The following is a 26519-nucleotide window of genomic DNA, read 5'->3' as shown; positions in this document are numbered from 1 at the left end:
CACAGGCACTATAACCCCACAGACACTATAACCCCACAGGCACTATAACCCCACAGGCAGGATAACCCCACAGACACTATAACCCCACAGACACTATAACCCCACAGACACTATAACCCCACAGACACTATAACCCCACAGGCACTATAACCCCACAGGCACTATAACCCCACAGGCAGGATAACCCCACAGGCACTATAACCCCACAGACACTATAACCCCACAGGCACTATAACCCCACAGGTACTATAACCCCACAGACACTATATCCCCACAGGCAGGATAACCCCACAGACACTATAACCCCACAGGCAGAATAACCCCACAGACACTATAACCCCACAGGCACTATAACCCCACAGACACTATAACCCCACAGACACTATAACCCCACAGACACTATAACCCCACAGGCACTATAACCCCACAGGCACTATAACCCCACAGGCAGGATAACCCCACAGGCACTATAACCCCACAGGCACTATAACCCCACAGGCACTATAACCCCACAGGTACTATAACCCCACAGACACTAAAACCCCACAGACACTATAACCCCACAGACACTATAACCCCACAGGCACTATAACCCCACAGGCAGGATAACCCCACAGGCAGGATAACCCCACAGGCACTATAACCCCACAGGCACTATAACCCCACAGGCACTATAACCCCACAGACACTATAAGCCCACAGGCAGGATAACCCCACAGGCAGGATAACCCCACAGGCAGGATAACCCCACAGGCAGGATAACCCCACAGGCAGGATAACCCCACAGACACTATAACCCCACATGCAGGGCAGTGTCTAATGGATAGTGACTCATGTTGTTGGTACCAGGAGGAGGAGATACTGTATTCAGGTCTCTGTGGTGTTTACTACTATATGCATTTGAAAAGTATTCAGACCCCTTGACTTTTTAAACATTTTGTTATGTTACAGCCTTATTCCAAAATGGATAAAATCGTGTTTTCCCCTCATCAATCTACACACAATACCCCATAATAACAAAGCAAAAACTGTTTGTTGTTTTACATTTTTGTATATTTTTAAAAGATACTTAAAAATCACATTTACATAAGCATTCAGACCCTTTGCTCGTAAATTGTTAAAGCACCTTTAGCAGTGATTACAGCTTCGAGTCTTCTTTGGGTATGACGCAACAAGTTTGGCACACCTGTATTTGGGGAGTTTCTCCCATTCTTTTCCGCAGATCCTCTCAAGCTCTGTCAGGTTGGATGGGGAGCATCACTGCTAAGCTATTTTCAGGTCTCTCCAGAGATGTTCAATCAGGTTCAAGTCTGGGCTCTGGCTGGGCCACTCAAGGACATTCAGAGACTTGTCCCGAAGCCACTCCTGCGTTGTCTTGGCTGTGTGCTTAGGGTCGTTGTCCTGTTGGAAGGTGAACCTTCGCCCCCAGTCTGAGGTCCTGAGCGCAGCCAGCTCTAGGAAGAGTGGTGGTTCCAAACTTCTTCCATTTAAGAACGATGGAGGCCACTGTCTTCTTGGGGACCTTCAATGCTGCAGACATTTTTTGGTATCGTTCCCCGGATCTGTGCCTCGACACAATCCTGTCTCGGAGCTCTACGAACAATTCCTTCGACCTCCATGACTTGGTTTTTGCTCTGACGTGCCCTGTCAACTGTGGGACCTTATATAGACAGGTGTGTGCCTTTCCAAATCATGTCCAATCAATTGAATTTGCCACAGGTGGACTCCAATCAAGTTGTAGAAACATCTCAAGGATGATCAATGGAAACAGGATGCACCTGAGCTCAATTTCGAGTCTCATGGCAAAAGGTCTGAATACTTAAGTAAATAAGGTATTTCTGTTTTTAATTAATTTTATCGCATTACATCACAATACATCACATCACATAACATCACATTACATTACATCACATCACATAACATTACATAACATAACATTACATAACATAACATTACATAACATAACATTACATAACATTACATCACATCACATAACATTACATCACATAACATCACATAACATTACATAACATAACATTACATAACATTACATCACATCACATAACATTACATCACATAACATCACATAACATTACATAACATAACATTACATCACATTACATCACATCACATCACATCACATTACATTACATCACATCACATAACATTACATAACATAACATTACATAACATAACATTACATAACATAACATTACATAACATTACATCACATCACATCACATTACATCACATAACATCACATAACATTACATAACATTACATAACATTACATCACATCACATAACATTACATCACATCACATAACATTACATAACATAACATTACATAACATAACATTCCTGACATCGCGACATCACACAGCATAACATCACATAACATAACATTACATCACATCACATACCATCACATACCATCACATAGTATCACATACCATCACATAGTATCACATTACGTAACATTACATAACATCACATAACATTCCTGACATCACACAGCATCACATAACAACACATAACATAACATAACATTACATTACATAACATTACATAACATAACATTACATTACATAACATTACATAACATAACATTACATAACATAACATTACATAACATTACATAACATAACATCACATAGTATCACATGTTTGTGATGTTATGTTAAAAAAATGAAGTTTAAGACACTTGTTGACGCGGTTACGGAAACAACGGTATCGTTTGATCCGTAGCAGATATGATTGTTCCGTGACGGTATTTGAATAGCGGAGAAGAAGACGTCGTATTGCTCAAACTTTGTTGTCTTAAGTTGTTGCCAAGTGGTCAGAGTTCCCTGATTTGTGGTCCATGTTGCATTATTGCATTTACAGTGAATGGAATGTTGGAAGTGACAACGGGGAGCTTTAGAATGTCTAGGAAATCATTTTACGTTTTAGTCATTTAGCAGACGCTCTTATCCAGAGCGACTTACAGTAGTATTTTTATTTTTTTTGTACTGGCTCCCCGTGGGAATCGAACCCACAACCCTGGCGTTGCACACACCACGCTGGCGTTGCAAAAACCATGCTCTACCAACTGAGCCACAGGAAATGCCATGAAAGTGAATGAAGATTGACCAAATGAAGGACAAAATAAAAATGTCTAACTTGAAAAGTATAAAAGATATCAACAAATGTTAAACATTTCAGCCTAAACAATATAGGAGTTGAGTGCTAAAGAATAATAATAATAATAATAAGTATGTTGAAGATGTAAGTGGGAGATTTTGCTTTGCAAGCCCCACAATAATCTGTTGTTCTGCCCCTGAACAAGGCAGTTAACCCACTGTTCCTAGGCCATCATTGTAAATAAGAATTTGTTCTTAACTGACTTGCCTAGTAAAATAAAGGTTAAATAAATAAATAATAATAATAATAATAATAATATGAGTATGTAAGAAAGCTAGAGTTGTGCTTTGTCTTCAACACTCACACCTAATAAATCACGAAATCGTGTTTTTATTGGCATGGGTTTTGCGTGATGGGAAGGCAGACCAACAAATTGATGGACTGTGACTTTAAGAGAATTTATTTCCATATTTTATTCGCCTTGTCTGGGCGGACCGATTTGTCACTGGTACTTGAGAGAGAGAGAGAAAAAAACACTTGTACAGAAACTGCAAACGTTCATCTGAGAGACTGTAATGCAAGAGGTTGAAGGATACAGAGCTCTATTCAATTCTGGAGAATCAGTAACGGCAAGTTGACAAGATACCACCAATCACAACGGAAGTAACTTACTTAACTGGCGGTGAGTCCTACATATGATTCAGTTTGTAGTGTTGGTTATAAAATGACATTTATAGATTTTTGGTTGAAGTTAAGTTGTCAGTGCGCTGCCGGGTCGCCCAGTTTGTAAACAAATACGGTGAACATGCCCGGTCATCGGGTTCTGTGTGTGTGTGTGTGTGTGTGTGTGTGTGTGTGTGTGTGTGTGTGTGTGTGTGTGTGTGTGTGATGGATTGTTTGTCAACCGCTTTCTGTTTACAGTAAAATAGCCTCCAGGCAGCGGAAACAACGATTTAATTCATGCATTTTTGAATCAATGAAAATGTGCCTATTTAGCTGATAATTCATTCATTGATTGAGTGTGAATAGAATGAAAGTGCGGCTCAGTTGTTCTGCTCCTTGCCTTGTTTCCACACACCACTGTTGTTTAGAAAAATCTGATTTTAGATTACATTTTGTGCTGTGGTTCACATTTTAGTAAGAATGTTTTGGTTTTATGTCTGTAATTGATAGGCCAAATAAAACCCGACAACAAGGGCGTTGAGCGTCCCAACTCGCGCGACTGATATCAAATTGAGATGGGAATGATTTCGCGGCACGGGATAAATTAATGACGTTTTCCTCATAATTAACCATTGCTGTGTGTGTGTGTGTGTGTGTGTGTGTGTGTGTGTGTGTGTGTGTGTGTACTTTCAAGAGTCTGCCCCAAGTCATTCACTGTCATTCATTGTTTTCACTACAATGTTCAAAGCTAAATCAATAGGTCATTTACACCACACTATGTTTATCGTACGTCAGTATCACGTTATAACATATTTTCAGTTTGCGTCGCACACGGAACCATAAACGGTTTGTTTACTTGGAGAGGGATGGCACATGGCAGCCTGCTTGGCAGGCGAACCTCGACCAGCCTGGTCTCATAGACTAGACATGTTGGGCGGCAGGACGCGTCGCGGTTAAGAGCTTGGTTCGAGAATCTGAGCCGACTAGGGGGGGGGGAGAGAATCTGTTGATGTGCCCTTGAGCAAGTCACTTAACCTAAATTGCTCCTGTAAGTCACTATGGATAAGAGCGTCAACTAAAATACGTAACATGGTAAACATAAATTCGGGACACTCAAATTAGTACGATATAGTGCGCTGAAAATACTGGACCCATAGCACATCACTGTCACATCACGAAACGAGTACAATGTACTAAGCTTTGAACACTTGATCAGATTTGCAAATGTGAAGTCCCTTACCAGAAGCTGCAAAGGACTGGAATGTCCACCAGGGGAAACGGCAGGGTCCCTCTATATAAAAACCGCTATAGGCCAGTCCTTTACCTTCAGAGGAGAACATGCATGGAACATTCTATCAGAAGAACACAAACTATTGGAATATTTTAGTACATTCAAAAGAAACGCCCCAAAACTTGTTACTACAGCTCCAACAGTACAATCATGTATGAACTATGATGTGTTCTTTTTATTATAATTGTTTGATTGTGTATTTTATTTTATTTTTCATTGTTATGTTTTCATTTAAAGTCCATTTTAAAGACGGGAGCTAGAAACACTATAGTGCAATGCATCAGACGATTGTTTGTTCAATGTGTCAATGTGGTTATACTTGTCCCTATCCAATAAGTAGTGTAGTTCGTTGGGATGGATGGTTAGGTATGTAACGCTAATGTCTAGCCAACGTTTGCGTGTTCAAATCTTATCACGGTCAACGTTAGCATTTTTTTATATATAATTAGCAACTTTGAAACTACTTACTACTTTTTTTTAGCTACTTTGCAACTATTTAGCATGTTAGCTAATGTTAGCTTTAGCCACCTAGCTAACATTAGCCACAACAAATTGGAATTCGTAGCATATCGTACGTTCCCAAATTATTCATAACATATTATACGATTTGCCATTAGTAATATATCCTACGAATTGTAATTCGTAACATATAATACTTAATGGATAATGGACATTCACAAATGAATACATATCATACGAAACGTCACATATATCATACTAATTTCAGCGTCCCGGATATACATTTACTATGTTACGTCTACCCCTGAGTCCAGGTTGCCTCAACAGATGAATGTAGGCTAATGGGGTTCCCCAGACTGGCACCACATGCCCCCAAATTCACCCTGATTTCGAGGATGACTTTGAATTATGAAGAAAAAAAACGTTTTTAAAAGCCATTTTGTTTAGATTGTAACCTACTTAATATCCAATAATTAGACATGATTAGGAATTATTAAAAAAAAATGTCAAACCAATTTCATGGTAATTATAAAATACACACATTTAGACAGGCTGTGCTGTGCCAATGATGCCTAGTACCGCATTCTCCCATAGCCTGTCACAATAGCAGGAGCCTGGAAAACAGCCCACCTTGCGCCTTTACCTTCTGGCAATAAAGAGGGGGGAGAGGGAGGTGGGAGAGGGAGGTGGGGGAGGGAGGGAGAGAGGGAGGGAGATGGGAGGGAGGGAGGTGGGAGAGAGAGAGGGAGAGAGGGAGGGAGAGAGGGAGGGAGATGGGAGAGAGAGGGAGGTGGGGGAGGGAGAGAGAGAGAGAGAGGGAGGGAGAGAGAGGGAGGGAGGGAGGGAGGGAGGGAGGGAGGGAGGGAGATGGGAGAGAGGGAGGTGGGAGAGAGAGAGGGAGGGAGAGAGGGAGGGAGAGAGGGAGGGAGGGAGATGGGAGAGAGGGAGGTGGGAGAGAGAGAGGGAGGGAGAGAGGGAGGGAGATGGGAGAGAGAGAGGGAGGTGGGGGAGGGAGGGAGAGAGGGAGAGAGGGAGGGAGATGGGAGGAGAGAGGGAGGGAGATGGGAGGAGAGAGGGAGATGGATGGGAGGAAAGAGGGAGGGAGATGGGAGGAGAGAGGGAGGGAGATGGGAGGGAGATGGGAGGGAGAGAGGTGGGGGAGGGAGAGAGGTGGGAGAGGGAGGTGGGAGGGTGGGAGAGAGAGGGAGAGAGGTGGGAGGGTGGGAGGGAGAGGGAGGTGGAAAACAGCCCACCTTGCGCCTTTACCTTCTGGCAATAAAGAGGTGGGAGAGGGAGGTGGGAGAGAGAGGGAGGGAGAGGGAGGGAGAGAGAGGGAGAGAGAGGGAGAGAGAGGGAGAGAGAGGGAGAGAGAGAGAGGTGGAAGACAGAGAGAGAGGTGGAAGAGAGAGAGAAAGGGAGGTAGGTGGGAGAGAGAGGGAGGAGGGAGAGAGGGGGAGAGAGAGAGGTGGAAGACAGAGAGGGAGGTGGGATTGAGGGAGGTGGAAGACAGAGAGAGAGAGGGAGGTGGAAGACAGAGAGAGAGAGAGAGAGAGAGAGAGGTGGAAGACAGAGAGAGAGAGAGGTGGAAGACAGAGAGAGAGAGAGGTGGAAGACAGAGAGGGAGGTGAGAGAGAGAGAGGGAGGTGGAAGACAGAGAGGGAGGTGAGAGAGAGGGAGGTGGAAGACACAGAGAGAGAGAGGTGGAAGAGAGAGAGAGAGGTGGAAGAGAGAGAGATGTGGAAGAGAGCCAGTGCACAGATTGAACAGCAGAGGGAACTACTCTCCTCTGCAGTCTCAGCCCCTGTGGCATGCCTGTCGCATGGGCAGCGTGTATGTGTGTGTGTGTGTGTGTGTGTGTGTGTGTGAGAAACCCTGTGCCAGCCTTCTGCTCACTGTCAGCGTGGTTGACTTACTAGTTGTATCATGTTCATAGTATCTGAAGTTACACTTGCTGTAGCATACCATAGTAAAGTGCCTAGTAGTGTTTCATCGGGTATCATTTGCCTACGTACGCATTGCGGTAACTCTGCGCCACCACCCTGCCAAAGAAAGATATCCAGGTGAGACACTGCACAGTGTGGCTGCTCATCATCATAATGTATTTGGAAATGTTTTGTAAAATATATTCCGACATGCATTAAAAAAATATATATATATATTTAAATGTATGGCAAACAATAATAATTGGCCAAATCATATTTTAATTTTTTTTTAAAATTCATTACAATATGATTTGGCCAATTATTTTTGTTTGCCATACATTTCAATTTCAACATATTTTTTTTTTGTATTCATGTTGGAATATATTTTACAAGATGGGGGGGGACAATTGTTTTATGAAGTTGAACATGTGCTCTTTATGACAGAATCTAAAAAATGTGGCGAAATATATATTTGAAATGTTATTCACAGACACAATTTAAATGATATCACTGTCTAAGTGTTGTCGTTAGTGACCAGAACATGATGTCCATGTATCCAAATGTAAAGAGTCATTTTAAGAAGCCGGTTTAGGAACCACCTTGGTCACCCTGAAGACTAGATGTCATGGCCATGCATTTCTGGAATAGCGTCAGGTATTACATGCATTTGAGCAAAAATGTATCTACACTACATTTCATGGGAATTTCTACTGTATAGGGGGGTGGGGGGGGAGAGGGAAAGGGAAAGAGCGAGGGCGTGTGCAGTGAAACTTGTTTTGTTTTTTTCTTTCCGCTCCATGAAGCTCGTGGCTTTCGTGTGGCGGACGCTTGGGAGTTTCAGCAGGAACTGTGGTTTCACCCTGGGAAGGTAGCATTAGGTTGCGTTAAGTGGGCCAGATCTGTTGGCACTCTATTGTTGGCTGACACTTTTATCAGGAACAGCTCTGCTCAATTCACACAGGGTGGGTGTGTGTGTGGGTGGGTGGGTGGGTGGGTGGGTGTGTGTGTGTGTGTGTGTGTGTGTGTGTGTGTGTGTGTGTGTATTGAGCGGTGGCATATTGAGAGCAGCCTTTCCAGGCTTATGCTAGGTCCCCATACACTGGGAATACTTGCCTCCTGACGCTGATGTGACGGTAACTCACAAACTCCAGGAATCAGGCTCATTTTTAAACCGGCTTTGAGAAATAGTGTGTGTGTGTTTTGATGTGATTGTGGTGTGGTATTACCACCTGTTATGAATGTCTACTGAAGTGATTGTGGTGTGGTATTACCACCTGTTATGAATGTCTACTGATGAATAATTCCGTCCACTTTCCTGAAGTTCAGCGGCTCTTTTATAACTAATGCTTTGATTGCTAATGAGACTTTTTTTTTTTTTTTAAATGTATCAAGAATTGCTGGTCGCCAAAGTAATGTTCCACGTGATTTACAGTAACTCCATCTAAAGTCCCCCCCCATGTCTCTGCCACAGAGACTAAAGTCCCCCCCATGTCTCTGCCACAGAGACTAAAGTCCCCCCCCCCATGTCTCTGCCACAGAGACTAAAGTTCCCCCCCATGTCTCTGCCACAGAGACTAAAGTTCCCCCCCATGTCTCTGCCACAGAGACTAAAGTTCCCCCCCATGTCTCTGTCACAGAGACTAAAGTTCCCCCCCATGTCTCTGCCACAGAGACTAAAGTTCCCCCCCATGTCTCTGCCACAGAGACTAAAGTTACCCCCCATGTCACAGATACTAAAGTTCCCCCCATGTCTCTGTCACAGAGACTAAAGTTCCCCCCATGTCACAGAGACCAAAGTCCCCACCATGTCTCTGTCACAGAGACTAAAGTCCCCCCCATGCCACAGAGACTAAAGTTCCCCCCATGTCTCTGCCACAGAGACTAAAGTTCCCCCCATGTCTCTGCCACAGAGACTAAAGTTCCCCCCATGTCTCTGCCACAGAGACTAAAGTTCCCCCCATGTCTCTGCCACAGAGACTAAAGTTCCCCCCCATGTCTCTGTCACAGAGACTAAAGTCCCCCCCATGCCACAGAGACTAAAGTTCCCCCCATGTCTCTGCCACAGAGACTAAAGTTCCCCCCATGTCTCTGCCACAGAGACTAAAGTTCCCCCATGTCTCTGCCACAGAGACTAAAGTTCCCCCCATGTCTCTGCCACAGAGACTAAAGTTCCCCCCCATGTCTCTGTCACAGAGACTAAAGTTCCCCCCCATGTCACAGAGACTAAAGTTCCCCCCATGTCTCTGTCACAGAGACTAAAGTTCCCCCCCATGTCACAGAGACTAACGTCCCCACCATGTCTCTGTCACAGAGACTAAAGTTCCCCCCCATGTCTCTGTCACAGAGACTAAAGTCCCCCCCCCATGTCTCTGTCACAGAGACTAAAGTTCCCCCCCATGTCACAGAGACTAAAGTCCCCCCCATGTCTCTGTCACAGAGACTAAAGTTCCCCCCCATGTCACAGACACTAAAGTTCCCCCCCATGTCTCTGTCACAGAGACTAAAGTTCCCCCCCATGTCTCTGTCACAGAGACTAAAGTTCCCCCCCATGTCTCTGTCACAGAGACTAAAGTCCCCCACCATGTCTCTGTCATAGAGACTAAAGTTCCCCCCCATGTCTCTGTCACAGAGACTAAAGTTCCCCCCCATGTCTCTGTCACAGAGACTAAAGTCCCCCACCATGTCTCTGTCATAGAGACTAAAGTTCCCCCCCATGTCACAGAGACTAAAGTTCCCCCCATGTCACAGAGACTAAAGTTCCCCCCATGTGTCTCTCTTGTAGGGAGACTAGCGCTGCGGCTCCTGATTGATGAGGAGAAGGACCTTTTATCTCACTCACTCACACACATCCTGTCCTAAAGTGTTCCTCTTTCCTGTAGGGAGACTACCGCTGAGGCTCCTAATGGATGATGAGGAAGAGGACATGTCTCTTCAGCATCCTGCCTCACAGTGCTGGGGCACCCACTTCAGGGACATCAAGTACCACACCAGGGACAGCAGAGGGTCCAGAGACACCAGGGACAGAGGGGACACCCAGGACATGTCTACACAGATGTCGACTGGACCCATTGTCCCACGGTCAGAGGGACACAACAACAACACTTTGCCCTGTGGGGTGCAGGACAATCACCAGGCCAGAATGCTGCTCCATGGTAAAAAAATAAAATATTTAAAGCATGAAGAGGAAACCACTACCTCACACATGTATCATCAAACCTACACTGAGTGTATAAAAACATTAAGAACACCTGCTCTTTCCATGACATAGACTGACCAGGTGAAAGATATGATCTCTTATGGATGTCACCTGTTAAAATTCAATCAGTGTAGATGAAGGGGGAGGAGACGGGTTAAAGAAGGATTTTTAAGCCTTGAAACAATTGAGACATGGATTATGTATGTATGGGCAAGACAAAAGATTTATGTGCCTTTGAACGGGGTATGGTAGTAGGTGCCAGGTGTACTAGTTTGTGTCAAGAACTACAACGCTGCTGGGTTTTTAACACTCAACAGTTTTCCTGTGTGTATCAAGAATGGTCCACCACCCAAAGGACATCCAGCCAACTGGACACAACTGTGGGAAGCAGTAGAGTCAACATGGGCCAGCATCCCTGTGGAACACTTTCGACACCTTGTAGAGTCCATGACCTGACTAATTGAGGCTGTTCTGAGGACAAAAAGGGGTGGGGGAGGAGGGAGGTCCAACTCAATGTTAGGAAGGTGTTCCTAATGTTTGGTATACTCAGTGTATTTCAAATGCATGAATCAAACACAGTGTTTGCAGTGTATTTGAACTCAGGTCTGACCAGAGGACAGTTATAGTGTTGGTTTAGTGTGGTTAGATCTGACTAGAGGACAGTTATAGTGTTGGTTTAGTGTGGTTAGATCTGACTAGAGGACAGTTATAGTGTTGGTTTAGTGTAGTGTGGTTAGGTCTGACCAGAGGACAGGTGTAGTGTTGGTTTAGTGTGGTTAGATCTGACTAGAGGACAGTTGTAGTGTTGGTTTAGTGTAGTGTGGTTAGGTCTGACTAGAGGACAGTTGTAGTGTTGGTTTAGTGTAGTGTGGTTAGGTCTGACCAGAGGACAGGTGTAGTGTTGGTTTAGTGTGGTGTAGTGTAGTTAGGTCTGACTAGAGGACAGTTATAGTGTTGGTTTAGTGTAGTGTGGTTAGATCTGACCAGAGGACAGTTGTAGTGTTGGTTTAGTGTAGTGTGGTTAGGTCTGACCAGAGGACAGTTATAGTGTTGGTTTAGTGTGGTTAGATCTGACCAGAGGACAGTTATAGTGTTGGTTTAGTGTAGTGTGGTTAGGTCTGACCAGAGAACAGTTGTAGTGTTGGTTTAGTGTGGTTAGGTCTGACCAGAGAACAGTTGTAGTGTTGGTTTAGTGTAGTGTGGTTAGGTCTGACCAGAGAACAGTTGTAGTGTTGGTTTAGTGTAGTGTAGTTAGGTCTGACCAGAGGACAGGTGTAGTGTTGGTTTAGTGTGGTTAGGTCTGACCAGAGAACAGTTGTAGTGTTGGTTTAGTGTAGTGTGGTTAGGTCTGACCAGAGGACAGTTGTAGTGTTGGTTTAGTGTAGTGTGGTTAGGTCTGACCAGAGGACAGGTGTAGTGTTGGTTTAGTGTGGTGTAGTGTGGTTAGATCTGACTAGAGAACAGTTATAGTGTTGGTTTAGTGTAGTGTAGTGTTGGTTTAGTGTAGTGTGGTTAGATCTGACCAGAGGACAGGTGTAGTGTTAGTTTAGTGTGGTTAGATCTGACCAGAGAACAGTTGTAGTGTTGGTTTAGTGTAGTGTAGTTAGGTCTGACTAGAGGACAGTTGTAGTGTTGGTTTAGTGTAGTGTGGTTAGGTCTGACCAGAGGACAGTTGTAGTGTTGGTTTAGTGTAGTGTGGTTAGGTCTGACCAGAGAACAGTTGTAGTGTTGGTTTAGTGTAGTGTGGTTAGATCTGACCAGAGGACAGTTGTAGTGTTGGTTTAGTGTAGTGTGGTTAGGTCTGACCAGAGGACAGTTATAGTGTTGGTTTAGTGTGGTTAGATCTGACCAGAGGACAGTTATAGTGTTGGTTTAGTGTAGTGTGGTTAGGTCTGACCAGAGAACAGTTGTAGTGTTGGTTTAGTGTGGTTAGGTCTGACCAGAGAACAGTTGTAGTGTTGGTTTAGTGTAGTGTGGTTAGGTCTGACCAGAGAACAGTTGTAGTGTTGGTTTAGTGTAGTGTAGTTAGGTCTGACCAGAGGACAGGTGTAGTGTTGGTTTAGTGTGGTTAGGTCTGACCAGAGAACAGTTGTAGTGTTGGTTTAGTGTAGTGTGGTTAGGTCTGACCAGAGGACAGTTGTAGTGTTGGTTTAGTGTGGTTAGGTCTGACCAGAGAACAGTTGTAGTGTTGGTTTAGTGTAGTGTGGTTAGGTCTGACCAGAGGACAGGTGTAGTGTTGGTTTAGTGTGGTGTAGTGTGGTTAGATCTGACTAGAGAACAGTTATAGTGTTGGTTTAGTGTAGTGTAGTGTTGGTTTAGTGTAGTGTGGTTAGATCTGACCAGAGGACAGGTGTAGTGTTAGTTTAGTGTGGTTAGATCTGACCAGAGAACAGTTGTAGTGTTGGTTTAGTGTAGTGTAGTTAGGTCTGACTAGAGGACAGTTGTAGTGTTGGTTTAGTGTAGTGTAGTGTAGTGTGGTTAGGTCTGACCAGAGGACAGGTGTAGTGTTGGTTTAGTGTAGTGTGGTTAGATCTGACTAGAGGACAGTTATAGTGTTGGTTTAGTGTGGTTAGATCTGACCAGAGAACAGGTGTAGTGTTGGTTAACGTAGTGTAGTGTGGTTAGATCTGACCAGAGAACAGGTGTAGTGTTGGTTTAGTGTGGTTTAGTGTGGTTAGATCTGACCAGAGAACAGGTGTAGTGTTGGTTTAGTGTGGTTTAGTGTGGTTAGATCTGACCAGAGAACAGGTGTAGTGTTGGTTAATGTAGTGTAGTGTGGTTAGATCTGACCAGAGAACAGGTGTAGTGTTGGTTTAGTGTGGTTTAGTGTGGTTAGATCTGACCAGAGGACAGGTGTAGTGTTGGTTTAGTGTGTTTAGATCTGACCAGAGGACAGGTGTAGTGTTGGTTTAGTGTGGTTTAGTGTGGTTAGATCTGACCAGATGACAGGTGTAGTGTTGGTTTAGTGTATTGTGACTCGGGGGTTTTCCACTAGACCAAAGCATCGGGACAGTTTTCAACATAACATCTAGCTGTTCTACACTGTCACAGTAGAGGTTGTCATCTCATGGCTTTTTACATGTTTCATACACATTCTTACAGTATATCATTCAGGAGATTAAAACAGGCGGAGGCTGGAAAATACACACACACACACACGCACATTTCAATAGAAGGTTGTGTGCTGTGACGTCATGTCGTCAGGGTGACATCACTCTAACAGCGTAAAACCGTTGAGTAACACGGTCGTGACTTTCCGCCAGTTTATCAGACCAATGAGAGGTGACTATTTGTTCTCAACGTCTGGGTCAAAGTTCAGACACGTAAACACAGCCTACTGTTCTAACCAGCAGGCAGCAATTATTATGACCCCTGACTTGTCGTTAGACGCTTTATTTGTATATATATTTTTTGGTCTTTTTTTGTTGTTGTGTGTGACCTTTACCCCTTCTCACCGACATCCAGTGTAGTGCTTTGACAACCAGCTCCTGCCTTCTCCATCTCTTTATGTTCCTGTCCATCCCTATCTGTGCACTAAGGAACATACAGATCTATTTTTATTACACAAAGATAATTGTTTTCTTAATGACTTTGACGTTGATGATGGCAGGTAGAGCGTGTCGTGGCCGGTGACTAAACCAACCTCGGCTGGGGGCGTCATTAAGCTTGTTGTTGGTTTGTCTTTTTAATATGTTTGAGTTGCTACTGACACGCTCGTATCGAGGGAGTGTCTAATGTTTTACTACTCCTATAATTTGACTGTAAGAAACTAGAACCAGTTTAGTGTTACTGGCAGAGGTACAGCGACGCAGCGGCAGCATGCTAATGTAAACACCGTGAGTCACCTAGCCCTCCAGCCGGTCTTTGGTGACAGACAAAAGAAGCATTGTGTTTTCTGTTTCTGGCACATAAACACAACCACCGGTAAATCTAGAAAGTTTAGCTGCTTGTCATGAGACCAGAGTCAAGGGCCATTTCTAAATCAAGGCCCATACTAATTTGTCCACTTCAAAAAGTCAAAGAGGGAGAGATCTGTTGTCTCCTTAAACCCTTCTCCCCAAAATCATTATTATACCCAATTGCAAAACGCTTTGGTTTATTATCCTTGGGTCAACCAAATATCTCACTAACCAAAGGTGAATCAGAGGCTAAATCCAGCCCCATGCCATTATAAAACAACTGAACAATATTCATTTTTCTTCCCACAGGCAATGCTGGATTCTGTTTGCACTTCCCAGCTCAGTTTGAACCTATGGACGATCAGGGAGAGAGGCAGAACGATGTGGGGGAGGGTAGGAGAGAGGACGATGATGATGAGGAGGAGAGGAGGAGAATGGAGGAGAGACTAGATGAAGAGCGGGTGGAGGATAGCACGGCGGATAGCACGGAGGTCAGGATCGGACGTAAGCTCCGGGAGATCGGAGACCAGTTCCACCAGGACCATGTTCAACTGGTAAGGGTCAAAGGTTAACTAACTGTGTGTCTGCGTGTTTGGTTGGGTATGGTGCTGGGGCCACCCACTGCCAGACTGCTCTGGCTTGTGGATTTTTCTAGGCCGTCATTGTAAATAAGAATTTGTTCTTAACTTATTTGCCTAATTAAAATAAAACAATTCACAGTGAAAAGAAAAGTCACAACATTTTGCCAACTGGGGTGGCCACAAATAAGCCTGCTTAAAAATAGAGCTTTGTCGCTGATTCAACCACATTCTGGGCTAGAACCATTCAGTGGAACCATTCCCCCCCCCCCCCCCAACCCAACACCACAAATTACCAAGCAGATATGCTAGACGATGGCGCCTGCTCACAGAATTCATAAAGTATTATTATTTACATTTGAAAAAGGCGATTTTTATTTACACTTCTGAAGTACAATAAACATTAGAAACGGCTGCTCTTTCCAAGACGTAGACTGACCAGGTAAAAGCTACGATCCCTTATTGATGACACCTGTTCAATCAGTATAAATGAACGGGGAGTAGACAGGTTAAAAATCCGTAAGAGTCTATTGAAGCACCGGTGCGTCAATCTAAGTAAAATAATTTTACAAACCCCCCCCCCCCCGCCCATCAAAATCCATCAATTTAAGATAGACATATATCTGCTTTTTTGCATTGGCTGCATCTCAATCCACTACATTGGCTGCATCTCAATCTACTACATTGGCTGCATCTCAATCTACTACATTGGCTGCATCTCAGTCCACTACATTGGCTGCATCTCAGTCTACTACATTGGCTGCATCTCAGTCTACTACATTGGCTGCATCTCAGTCTACTACATTGGCTGCATCTCAATCTACTACATTGGCTGCATCTCAATCTACTACATTGGCTGCATCTCAATCTACTACATTGGCTGCATCTCAATCTACTACATTGGCTGCATCTCAATCTACTACATTGGCTGCATCTCAGTCTACTACATTGGCTGCATCTCAGTCCACTACATTGGCTGCATCTCAATCCACTACATTGGCTGCATCTCAATCCACTACATTGGCTGCATCTCAATCTACTACATTGGCTGCATCTCAGTCCACTACATCGGCCTATAGCGGTTTAGATTTAGGACAGACACTTCAAAACCTTCCTTATGATTCATTTTTTGACTGTCTTTTGCTATTTATGTGCGTTTCTATGGGCTTGTTGCCCATAGAATATTTTATCAAATACATATATTTTTACACCTAAAAGGGATTGTGAAATTCAAAATCAAATAGCTAAATTATCCATTGTATGACCATCTCAAAACAACCCAGCCCCCCCACAACACCGCCTTAGATTGTTAACAATTTCAACAACTAGGGATGGGTGTCTTCCCCTATCAAGACGATTCAATACTTATCTAGATACATGGGATACGATACTGGAACTATATGTTTTAGTTTGAAACGATTTGGGTTCGATTTGATTAGAGGATGAATCGATTCAGTTTGATGCGATATGATTCGATGCATAAACACATTAATGTTCCATTCTACATTAACATCTCTCTGAGCTGGGCCCTCTCTGAGCTGGGCCCTCTCTGAGCTGGATCTGTCTGAGCTGGATCTCTCTGAGCTGGGCCATCTCTGAGCTGACTGTTGTGTAAAAAAATAATAATAAACACTTGTTCTCAGTTGAAACTGACGTTTATCTCAAAAATACAATGGAAATTGAACTACCATATCACCTAGTCATTTACCATTTAAAAAAAAAAACACACATAGAAAACATATAAACAAAATGGACTGTCCAATCGATGATATGAATCATGGAGGCTATACTAGACAATCATTGATGAACACAACACTGACGTGTGTTTGTGTGTTTCTTGAAGGATGTATGTACTATGTAGGCACCTGATCTGAGCCCATAAGGGAGACTAGACATCAACCACTGAAGTAGTGGATGCACCAGTTGTCACAAAATATGAGACGTTTTCAGAAGGTAGAACGAAATGTAAAACAAGCAAAACATTTTGAGTAAATCTGATTTTGAACCGATGCATGCCACATGCTACACCGAACCAAAAAAATATAAAACGTAACATGTGAAGTGAGTTGAAATAAAAGATTATAATGTTTTACTACTCCTATAATTTGACTGTAAGAAACTAGAACCAGTTTAGTGTTACTGGCAGCGGTACAGCGACGCAGCGGCAGCATGCTACAGTAAACACCGTGAGTCTCCTAGCCCGCTAGCCGGTCTTTGGTGACAGACAAAAGAAGCATTGTGTTTTCTGTTTCTGACACATAAACACAACCGGCAGTAAATCTAGAAAGTTTATTGTCTCTCAAAATGTGGTGCACAAAACTAGTTTACATCCCTGTTTAGTGAGCATTTTTCCTTTGCCAAGATAATCCATCCACCTGTCAGGTGTGGCATATCAAGAAGGTGATTAAACGGCATGATCATTACACAAGTGAACCTTGTGCTGGGGACAATATAAGGCCAACGCTATAATGTACAGTTTTGTCACACAACACAATGCCACAGATATCTCAAGTTTTGAGGGAGTGTGCAATTGGCATGCTGACTGCAGGAATGTCCACCAGACCTTTTGCCGTAAAAATGAATGGTAATTTTTCTACCATAAGCCGCCTCCAATATCGTTTTAGGGAATTTGGCAGCGCGTCCAACCGGCTTCACAACCTCAGACCACGTGTATCCACGCCAGAACAGGACCTCCACATCCGATTTCTTCCCCTGCGGGATCGTCTGAGACCGGCCACCGAACAGCTGATGAAACTGTGGGTTTGCACAACCGAAGAAGTTCTGTACAACTGTCAGAAACCGTCTCAGGGAAGCTCATCTGCGTGCTCGTCGTCCTCACCAGGGTCTTGGCCACTGGAACGCTGGCAGAAGTGTGCTCTTCATTAATGAATCCCAGTTTCAACTGTACCGGGCAGAAAGCGTGTCGTGTGGGCGAGCGGTTTGCTGATGTCAAAGTTGTGGGGTTATGGTATGGGCAGGCATAAGCTAATTTATTTCAATTGACTGACTTGCTTATATGAACTGTAACTCAGTATATTCTTTGAAATTGTTGCATGTTGCGTTTTATATTGTTGTTCGGTGTACATTTGGATCGGTTTGGTGTTCATGGACCGATGCGGTCATATCTTAAACATTTGAATTGTGTTTTTTTGTCGGACAGGGAGAAGCTTTTGTCATGTAGCCTGAATTAGCCTAGTTAGTTAGCTAGCTATCTTATCTAGCTTTCTTCTCTCTGGTTTGATGCAGTCAAGACAGGTACTTTTTTTTAATTAGATAGGATGATAAATAACTGGTAAGTCTCTACTTGGGTGAGTTAACATGCAGTGGTTGTTTTCTCTCTCTCCCAGTCTGTGCCTGTCTCCAGCGCTCCCACTCCCACACATTTACACAGTCGGCCGCTCCCCACTCGCTCTATGCCTCTCTCTCTCCCTTTCTCTGTAGCTCCGGGTAATAAAATAGCAAAACAATTGGCTTTTCTGCTGCGTCCTCACTCATGAAGTGTTTGATGTGAATTTTCGATTTCATTTGCATTGATGTCAGAGTGATTCGAGGGACAATAGAGCCCGGAATACCAGGCCGTTACACCAATTGTGGGCTATAAAACGAGTTGTGTACCCATCAGCAGGGCCGGCGCCAGACCACAGGGCCGGCGCCAGACCACAGGGCCGGCGCCAGACCACAGTAGTTCACTCTCCTCTCTGACCGGTGTAGTCGCGTTGGCCCGGTGGTAATGTCCAGTCTTAGTGTAGCGAGCCAAGGCAAGATGGACTTAATAGCCATGTAAAGGACAAATTATGAAATGCAAGGAAAACGTCATTCTATGAACAGCTTTTTTTTTTAAATTTATTTTTTTATTTTTTTGCAGAATGTTTTCTCCGCATTTTATATCGGTCCTTTTTAATGGATTAAACACTGATACAAATACATCGCTAAAAGACTAATATCGGCTGATTTTTTTTTTTTTAATATCGGGTCAACTGATAAATCCGTCGGGCTTTAGTTACAGGCTGTTGTGAAATGGTAGAACCTGCTGTAACCGACTAGCACTTTTTTTTTCTCTGTGACCAAAACATGGTGACGTTCTAATTTTTAGCTGATATGGGAATGAATACACAAGTAGCATATCCAACTGGGATCCAACTGGGATAATGTTTTAGGTTACATATATATATATATATATTAGGCAAGGGTATGTATATACATACATACATACATACACACACAGGCAAGGGTATGTATATATATATTTTTATTTATTTATTTTTTAAATATCAATCTGATTATTTCACATGGAATCATGTATCACAACCGGACGTGATTGGGAGTCCCGTAGGGCGGCGCACAATTGGCCCAGCGTCGTCCGGGTTTCGCCGGTGTAGGCCGTCATTGTAAATAAGAATTTGTTCTTAACTGACCTAGTTAAATAAATAAAATGGAGATGTGGTAAACTAAGAAGGCTAGCTAACTTGCTATGTTTTTAGCCAGGCTGCCAGCTAGCTACTACTAGCAAGGGAAGGTGACTCTTCCTTGTTTTCACAAAATTAAAATACAAAAATTAAAAAACTTTGCTCGCGCCACCTTGTGAATGGGGACCGGCGAGGATATCATGTTACCACAAGATGTCCGCTATTGTAAGGTTTACTACAAGCTTCACTCTGTTGATCTATATGCACATTTTTATTTAACTTATTTACTGTCTCTGCTAACACACTACACTGTCTCTGCTAACACACTACACTGTCTCTGCTAACACACTACACTGTCTCTGCTAACACACTGCACTGTCTCTGCTAACACACTGCACTGTCTCTGCTAACACACTGCACTGTCTCTGCTAACACACTGCACTGTCTCTGCTAACACACTGCACTGTCTCTGCTAACACACTGCACTGTCTCTGCTAACACACTGCACTGTCTCTGCTAACACACTGTACTGTCTCTGCTAACACACTATACTGTCTCTGCTAACACACTATACTGTCTCTGCTAACACACTATACTGTCTCTGCTAACACACTGCACTGTCTCTGCTAACACACTGCACTGTCTCTGCTAACACACTGCACTGTCTCTGCTAACACACTGCACTGTCTCTACTGTCTCTGCTAACACACTATACTGTCTCTGCTAACACACTACACTCATTACAGCGTAGTCACCTCTATGGGGGGAGGGAGAGAGCGAGGGAATCATTTGCATAGTTTCATAGAAGCAAATTTACACAATGGGGCGGTGGGTAGGTACTAGTGTCCACTTGAAAAATAACTCAGTTCAACTCTTTTTTTTCTTCTTTTTTTTAAACATTCCTCTGTTAATGAATAAAACCCTGGGAGGGGTACCCCTTATCTGTGGTGTAATTATTAGGCCGTGCATGGGGTCTGTTTGCTAAGGTGAGGTGTGGCTGACTGAGTATCAGTCGTGGCTGGTAGTTTGGGAGAGCGAGAGTTCGACTAGACAAAGAGATACGGAGGACGTGTAGTGTTCAGCGTGTGAGAGCTACTTCTGAGTCTGGGTAGATCTGTGCCGGCTGTTTTTTATAAGCGGAACTAAAAATAGAGCTGTGGCTCGCTAGCTACAGATACTGCCAGTAACGTGACGATTACTCTCACTCACTACCCCCACTGACTGGATTTGTGTCTGTGTGTCTGTGTCTGTGTGTGTGACAGAGAGAGAGAGATAAGAGGGTCTTTTATCTAGAAGAGACAGCAGAGACAGTTGTTTTTATTTGGAATGATCTGATAATATTGTCAACACAAAGCCTGTCGTAGTAGTGTTGAAACACAGAGGATCTGCTGCTCAGCACACGTGACATCCACAATGTTTCTGTGTCAGATTTCTCACTGTGGCCTCTTGTCACACACTTCCACATGACATGAGGCTGTGTGAGCTAATGTTTAGCTCAATTAGCTGTCAAGTCTGTCTCTGTCTGTCGTGCATATAATATCTAACTTGGCAGGTAGCCTAGTGGTTAGAGCGTTGGGCTAGTAACCAAAAACTTGCTGGGTTGAATCCCCGAGCTGACGAGATAACAAATCTGTCGTTCTTCCCCTGAACAAGGCAGTTAACCCACTTTTCCCCGGTAGGACTGTCATTGTAAATAATAACTAGTTAAATAAAGGAGGTATAAAAAAAAACGACTCATTTTTGATGAGGTGACCAGGGGAGGTAAAGAGGTAGGGTCAGGGAGTTTGAGGTTTAGGTGTTACCCATCTGTTTTTAGGAGAGCCGTAACCAAGTCCTTATTCTATTTGTGTGACCGATTTTTTTTTAAATGAAGCACTTCACTGTTGTTCCTGTCAAGAAAGCACTGTCCAAAACCCCCATTATACAACAAATACAGTACCTTCAAAAAGTATTGGACTTTTATGTTATTTTACTCTTGACTTTTTCCACATTTTTGTTGTGTTTTACAGCCTGAATTTAAAATGGATTAAAATGAGATTGTGTGTCACTGGCCTACACACAATACCCCATAATGTCCAAGTGGAATTATGTTTTTCTAAAAAAAAAAATTACAAATCAATTCAAAATTGAAAACTGAAATTTCTTGAGCAAATAAGTATTCAACGCCTTTGTTATGTCAAACCTAAATAAGTTCAGGAGTAAAAATGTGCTTAACAAGTCACATAATAAGTTGCATGGACTCACTCTGTGCAATAATAGTGTTTTAACATTATTTTTTAATGACTGCGTGATCTCTGTACCCCAACACATACAATGTATCTGTAAGGTCCCTCAGTCGAGCAGTGAATTTCAAACACAGGTTCAACCACAAAGACCAGGGAGGTTTTCCAATGCCTCGCAAAGAAGGGCTCCTATTGGTAGATGGGTAAAAAAAACAAAAAAAACAAAGCAGACATTGAATATCCCTTTGAGCATGGTAAAGTTATTAATTACACGTTGGATGGTGTATCAATACACCCAGTCATTACAAATATACAGGTGTCCTTCCTAACTCAGTTGCCGGAGAGGAAGGAAACCGCTCAGGGATTTCAGCATGATGCCAATGGCGACTTTAAAACAGTTCCAGAGTTGAATGGCTGTGATAGGAGAAAACTGAGGATGGATCAACAACATTGTAGTTACTTCACAATACTAAGCTAAATGACAGAGTGAAAAGAAGGAAGCTTGTACAAAATAAAAAATATATTTCAAAACATACATCCTGTTTGCAACAAGGCACTAAAGTAAAACTGCAAAAACAATGTGGCAAAGAAATTAACTTCATGTCCTGAATACAAAGTGTCATGTTTGGGGCAAATCCAACACAAAACTGAGAACCAAGCATGGTGATGGCTGCATCATGTTATGGGTATTTCATTCATTTTCTTAAATAAAAAGAAACAGAATGGAGCTAAGCACAGGCAAAATCCTAGAAGAAAACCTGGTTCAGTCTGTTTTCCAACAGACACTGGGAGGCAAATTCACCTTTTCAGCAGGACAATAACCTAAAACACAAGGCCAAATCTACACTGGAGTTGCTTACCAAGACGACATTGAATGTTCCTGAGTGGCCGAGTTGCAGTTTTGACTTGAATTGGCATGAAAATCTATGGCAAGACTTGAAAATGGCTGTCTAGCAATGATCAACAACCAACTTAACATATAGCTTGAATAATTTTTTGTTGTTGTTGTAAGAATAGTGTGCAAATATTGTACGATCCAGATGTGCAAAGCTCTTAGAAACTTACCCAGAAAGACTCACAGCTGTAATCGATGCCACAGATGATTCTAACATGTATTGACTCAGGGGTGTGAATACTTATGTAAATTAGATAATTCTGTATTTCATTTTCTGAAAATTTTCCCAAAAAATTCTTTAAAACATGTTTTCACTTCGTGATTCTGTGTTGTTTTGGGTAGGGTGTGAATACTTTCTGTATCTGAGGGACAAATGCCTGCTCTGGAATCCATCCCTTTTCTTGAATTCTGGGAAAAAATGTACACCCATTTTCCGCTCAGAGACTTGCATTCTGGGAAAAAATGTACACCCATTGTTACATAAGATTTTGAAATGGCATCAAAAATGTACTTATTGTAATCCAGTGGTCTAAATAATAAAGCCTTCTCCACTGGCCTAGTGGGAGTAAAATGGGCACTGCAACATAACATTAAGACGCTCAATTAGGGTTGTGTTTATTTGCGCTGGTTTCAGTCTGTGCAGAGAGACGGTCTGCCTACTACTCTGTGGAGAGACGGTCTGCCTACTACTCTGTGGAGAGACGGTCTGCCTACTACTCTGTGGAGAGACGGTCTGCCTACTACTCTGTGGACAGACAGACAGACAGACACACACAGACACACACACAGACACACAGACAGACAGACACTGCCTACTACTCTGTGGACAGACACACACAGACAGACAGACAGACAGACAGACAGACAGACAGACACTGCCTACTACTCTGTGGACACAGACACACAGACACACACACAGACAGACAGACAGACAGACACTGCCTACTACTCTGTGGAGACAGACAGACAGACAGACAGACAGACAGACAGACAGACAGACAGACAGACAGACACTGCCTACTACTCTGTGGACACAGACAGACAGACAGACAGACAGACAGACAGACACTGCCTACTACTCTGTGGACACAGACAGACAGACAGACAGACAGACAGACAGACAGACAGACAGACAGACAGACAGACAGACAGACAGACAGACAGACACTGCCTACTACTCTGTGGACACAGACAGACAGACAGACAGACAGACAGACAGACAGACAGACAGACAGACAGACACTGCCTACTACTCTGTGGACACAGACAGACAGACACACACACACAGACACACACACACAGACAGACACACACAGACAGACACACACAGACAGACACACACACAGACAGAGTGTGACTGACTGATGCTTATGCAACCTGCTGAAATACCCAGCTTGGCTTTTCAGTTAGAAAGCCAACAGGAGATGCGCTTGAACAGAGATGAGAGGGAAAGAAGTGGAGGAAGAGAGGCTTTAGTGGCGGGATAGATGCAGCTCCTGGAGGAGGGAGGGAGGGAGGAGGAGGAGGAGGGAGGAGGGAGGAGGAGGAGGAGGAGGGAGGAGGAGGAGGAGGAGGAGGAGGAGGAGGAGGATTGGGAACAGTAACCTGTTCACTCCGTGCAGGCTCTAAGACAGCTCTTAGTGACGGAGCCCAGTTATGTTGCACACCGAGCGTAACTGAGACAGAAGTGGTGATGTGGAAATATCTGACGTGCTCCGGTGTTGTCTGGTCTAGACGGCTGGTTTACCACCGGTTGTAGTGTTTCACCTCAGCCGTGATGTCATGTTCAACTCAGGAAGCACCACAGACGGTGTCATTTGTGGTTTTCAATAACTTGTTGCTGATGGTAACGTCTGTGATGATGGTTATGGTGGTGGACGGGTTACAGTAAGGCACTTTGTGAAAACTGTTGCTGTAAAAAAAAAAAAAAAAAAAAAAAAAGCTATAGAACTAATTCTGATTGATTGATTGATTGATTGATATTAATCTCCCTCCTGCTCTCTTGTCTTCCTCACAGTTCCTGCGGCATCAGAGGGATGTCCTGCCAGTCTGGATTCGTCTCACAATGGCCCTCTATGGCTTCCTGTTTAACAGAGGGCCCCCCGCCATACCCCGTCCGAGAGGACAGGAGAGATGAGGGAGTACCTCGCAAAACCCCTCCACCCGTCTCAGAGGGCCTCTTCTGGCCTCATTTCGCCCCCCCCCCAGACCAAAACGAGGGACCAGACTTTTAGATGTATGATGGAACACGGGTTTGGATTCCTTTTTTTTTTTACATATTTTTTTTTAAATCAAAGATGAAGAAGAGAAGAACTGGTCACTGCTGGATGGAGACTAGAAGCATCTCTCCATCTCTCCGGCTCTCTCTCTCTCTCTCTCTCTCTCTCTCAGCCATGCTGTTAGAACACAGAGATATTTTCTAAAATAATTGTAAAATATACAACTTTTTTTTTTTTTTATAGATGAGAGGTCCCTTCAAGAGAAGACTTTATGGTGTGAACTTCTACTCACCCACCCTACCACGAACTTGACAAACTACCAATGTATTTTCTGAACTAGCAAAACTCCATGTAACTCGATGTTTCACACTGGTCTATATTTTCAAAATGGTTGTGATTTTTAATGACTCTGTGGTGGGGTTGTCGAGTGGTGAGCGCTGTCTGCGTACGTGACATGTTGATCTCTGGTGTAGATTGAGCTCCGTTGTCTTATCTTATGTCTTTCAATGGTGTCATCCACCAGCAATTCAGTCTGAAGTGGTTTTAAGATTCAGTCTGAATGAGAGGAAGATTCAGTCTGAATGATGGGTCCGTTTTTATTTTTTTTATTTTTTTTATCAACAGGATGAATGCATATATAATTTAATTTATGTGTTCTTAAAGATCCTAAGATGCATATATAGGTCTGTCAAAGTTGAGGACAAGTTTTTGATAAATCCAATCTTTTCTCTGTCAGAGTTTTTCAGGATTTCTTTATCTGGCAGGATTGACAATCACAAACAACAGACCCTGTGACGATAGAAGTGGTAGTCTCTTGTTACCCTATGGGTCTGCTGGGGGGGGGGGGGGGGTGAGGCAGCAAAGACAAATGTTGTACAATCAACGATTGGAGCAATACTGTATAGATGAACCAGTTTGGAAGGCACTAAAGAAACCTTAGGAATCTAATTGCAGTTACAATCCAATTTGCATGCATGAGACAACGTACTGTATATCTAAGAACTCAATCAATCAATGATGTTCAATGTCGGCCATCTTTAGATTTGATGACGTCACTCAGTTCGATTGAACTAGCCGTGACCTCTTACTCTTTTATCTTCGCCTGAATCTGTTTTGGCATCAACACAGGTACAATTGAAATGGTTTTCATGAAATAGACAATGAAAATGGTATTCCTGTGTTGGTATGGCTAAATATGTTCAACAGGAATGTACACAACGCTGTCGACCAGCTGTCTAGGTACTGAAGGGTTGAGGATTATGAAACTGTCCCATTTTTTTTGTTTTTCCAGAAAGGTTTTGTACAAAGTCGTTTTTTAAATTTTATTTATCAATGCACACTGACACCGTGCTACCATTGGTTTTTACTGGGGGGAGGTGGGGCTCAGTTCTAGTGAGTTCTCACCTCCACCATGTCTACTCCTAAAAGACTAGTTCTGAGGATTTCAGAAAGTCCCATAGAATCCAATTTGTGTCAGCATTTTGATTTAATGCAGCATTTCAATATGAAACCAACGACCACTGAGTGAACTGGTTCTTATTTGAGTAAAAAAAATGTAAAAGTGGTTTTAAAAATGATAATATCAACAGAAGACAGGATTTCGAATCTAATGTAAAAAAAAAAAAAAAAAAAAAGACTAAATTATAA

General features: G+C 43.2%; 1 protein-coding gene across 1 annotated transcript; it reads left to right on the top strand.

Annotated features, from left to right (window-relative positions):
* The first annotated feature begins 3569 nt into the window (after positions 1–3569).
* Positions 3570–26519, top strand: LOC115175166 (uncharacterized). Its single transcript, XM_029734398.1, has 4 exons — positions 3570–3804; positions 10337–10609; positions 14862–15106; positions 24671–26519. Exons 2-4 carry the CDS (start codon positions 10360–10362, stop codon positions 24788–24790), a joined length of 615 nt encoding a protein of 204 aa, XP_029590258.1. The 5' UTR covers positions 3570–3804; positions 10337–10359; the 3' UTR covers positions 24791–26519.

This window comes from Salmo trutta, chromosome 35 (genome assembly GCF_901001165.1).
Source record: "Salmo trutta chromosome 35, fSalTru1.1, whole genome shotgun sequence".
Classification (NCBI taxonomy): Eukaryota; Metazoa; Chordata; class Actinopteri; order Salmoniformes; family Salmonidae; genus Salmo; species Salmo trutta.
Note: the sequence above shows the minus strand (reverse complement) of the source record. Positions and strands in the feature narration are given on the sequence as shown.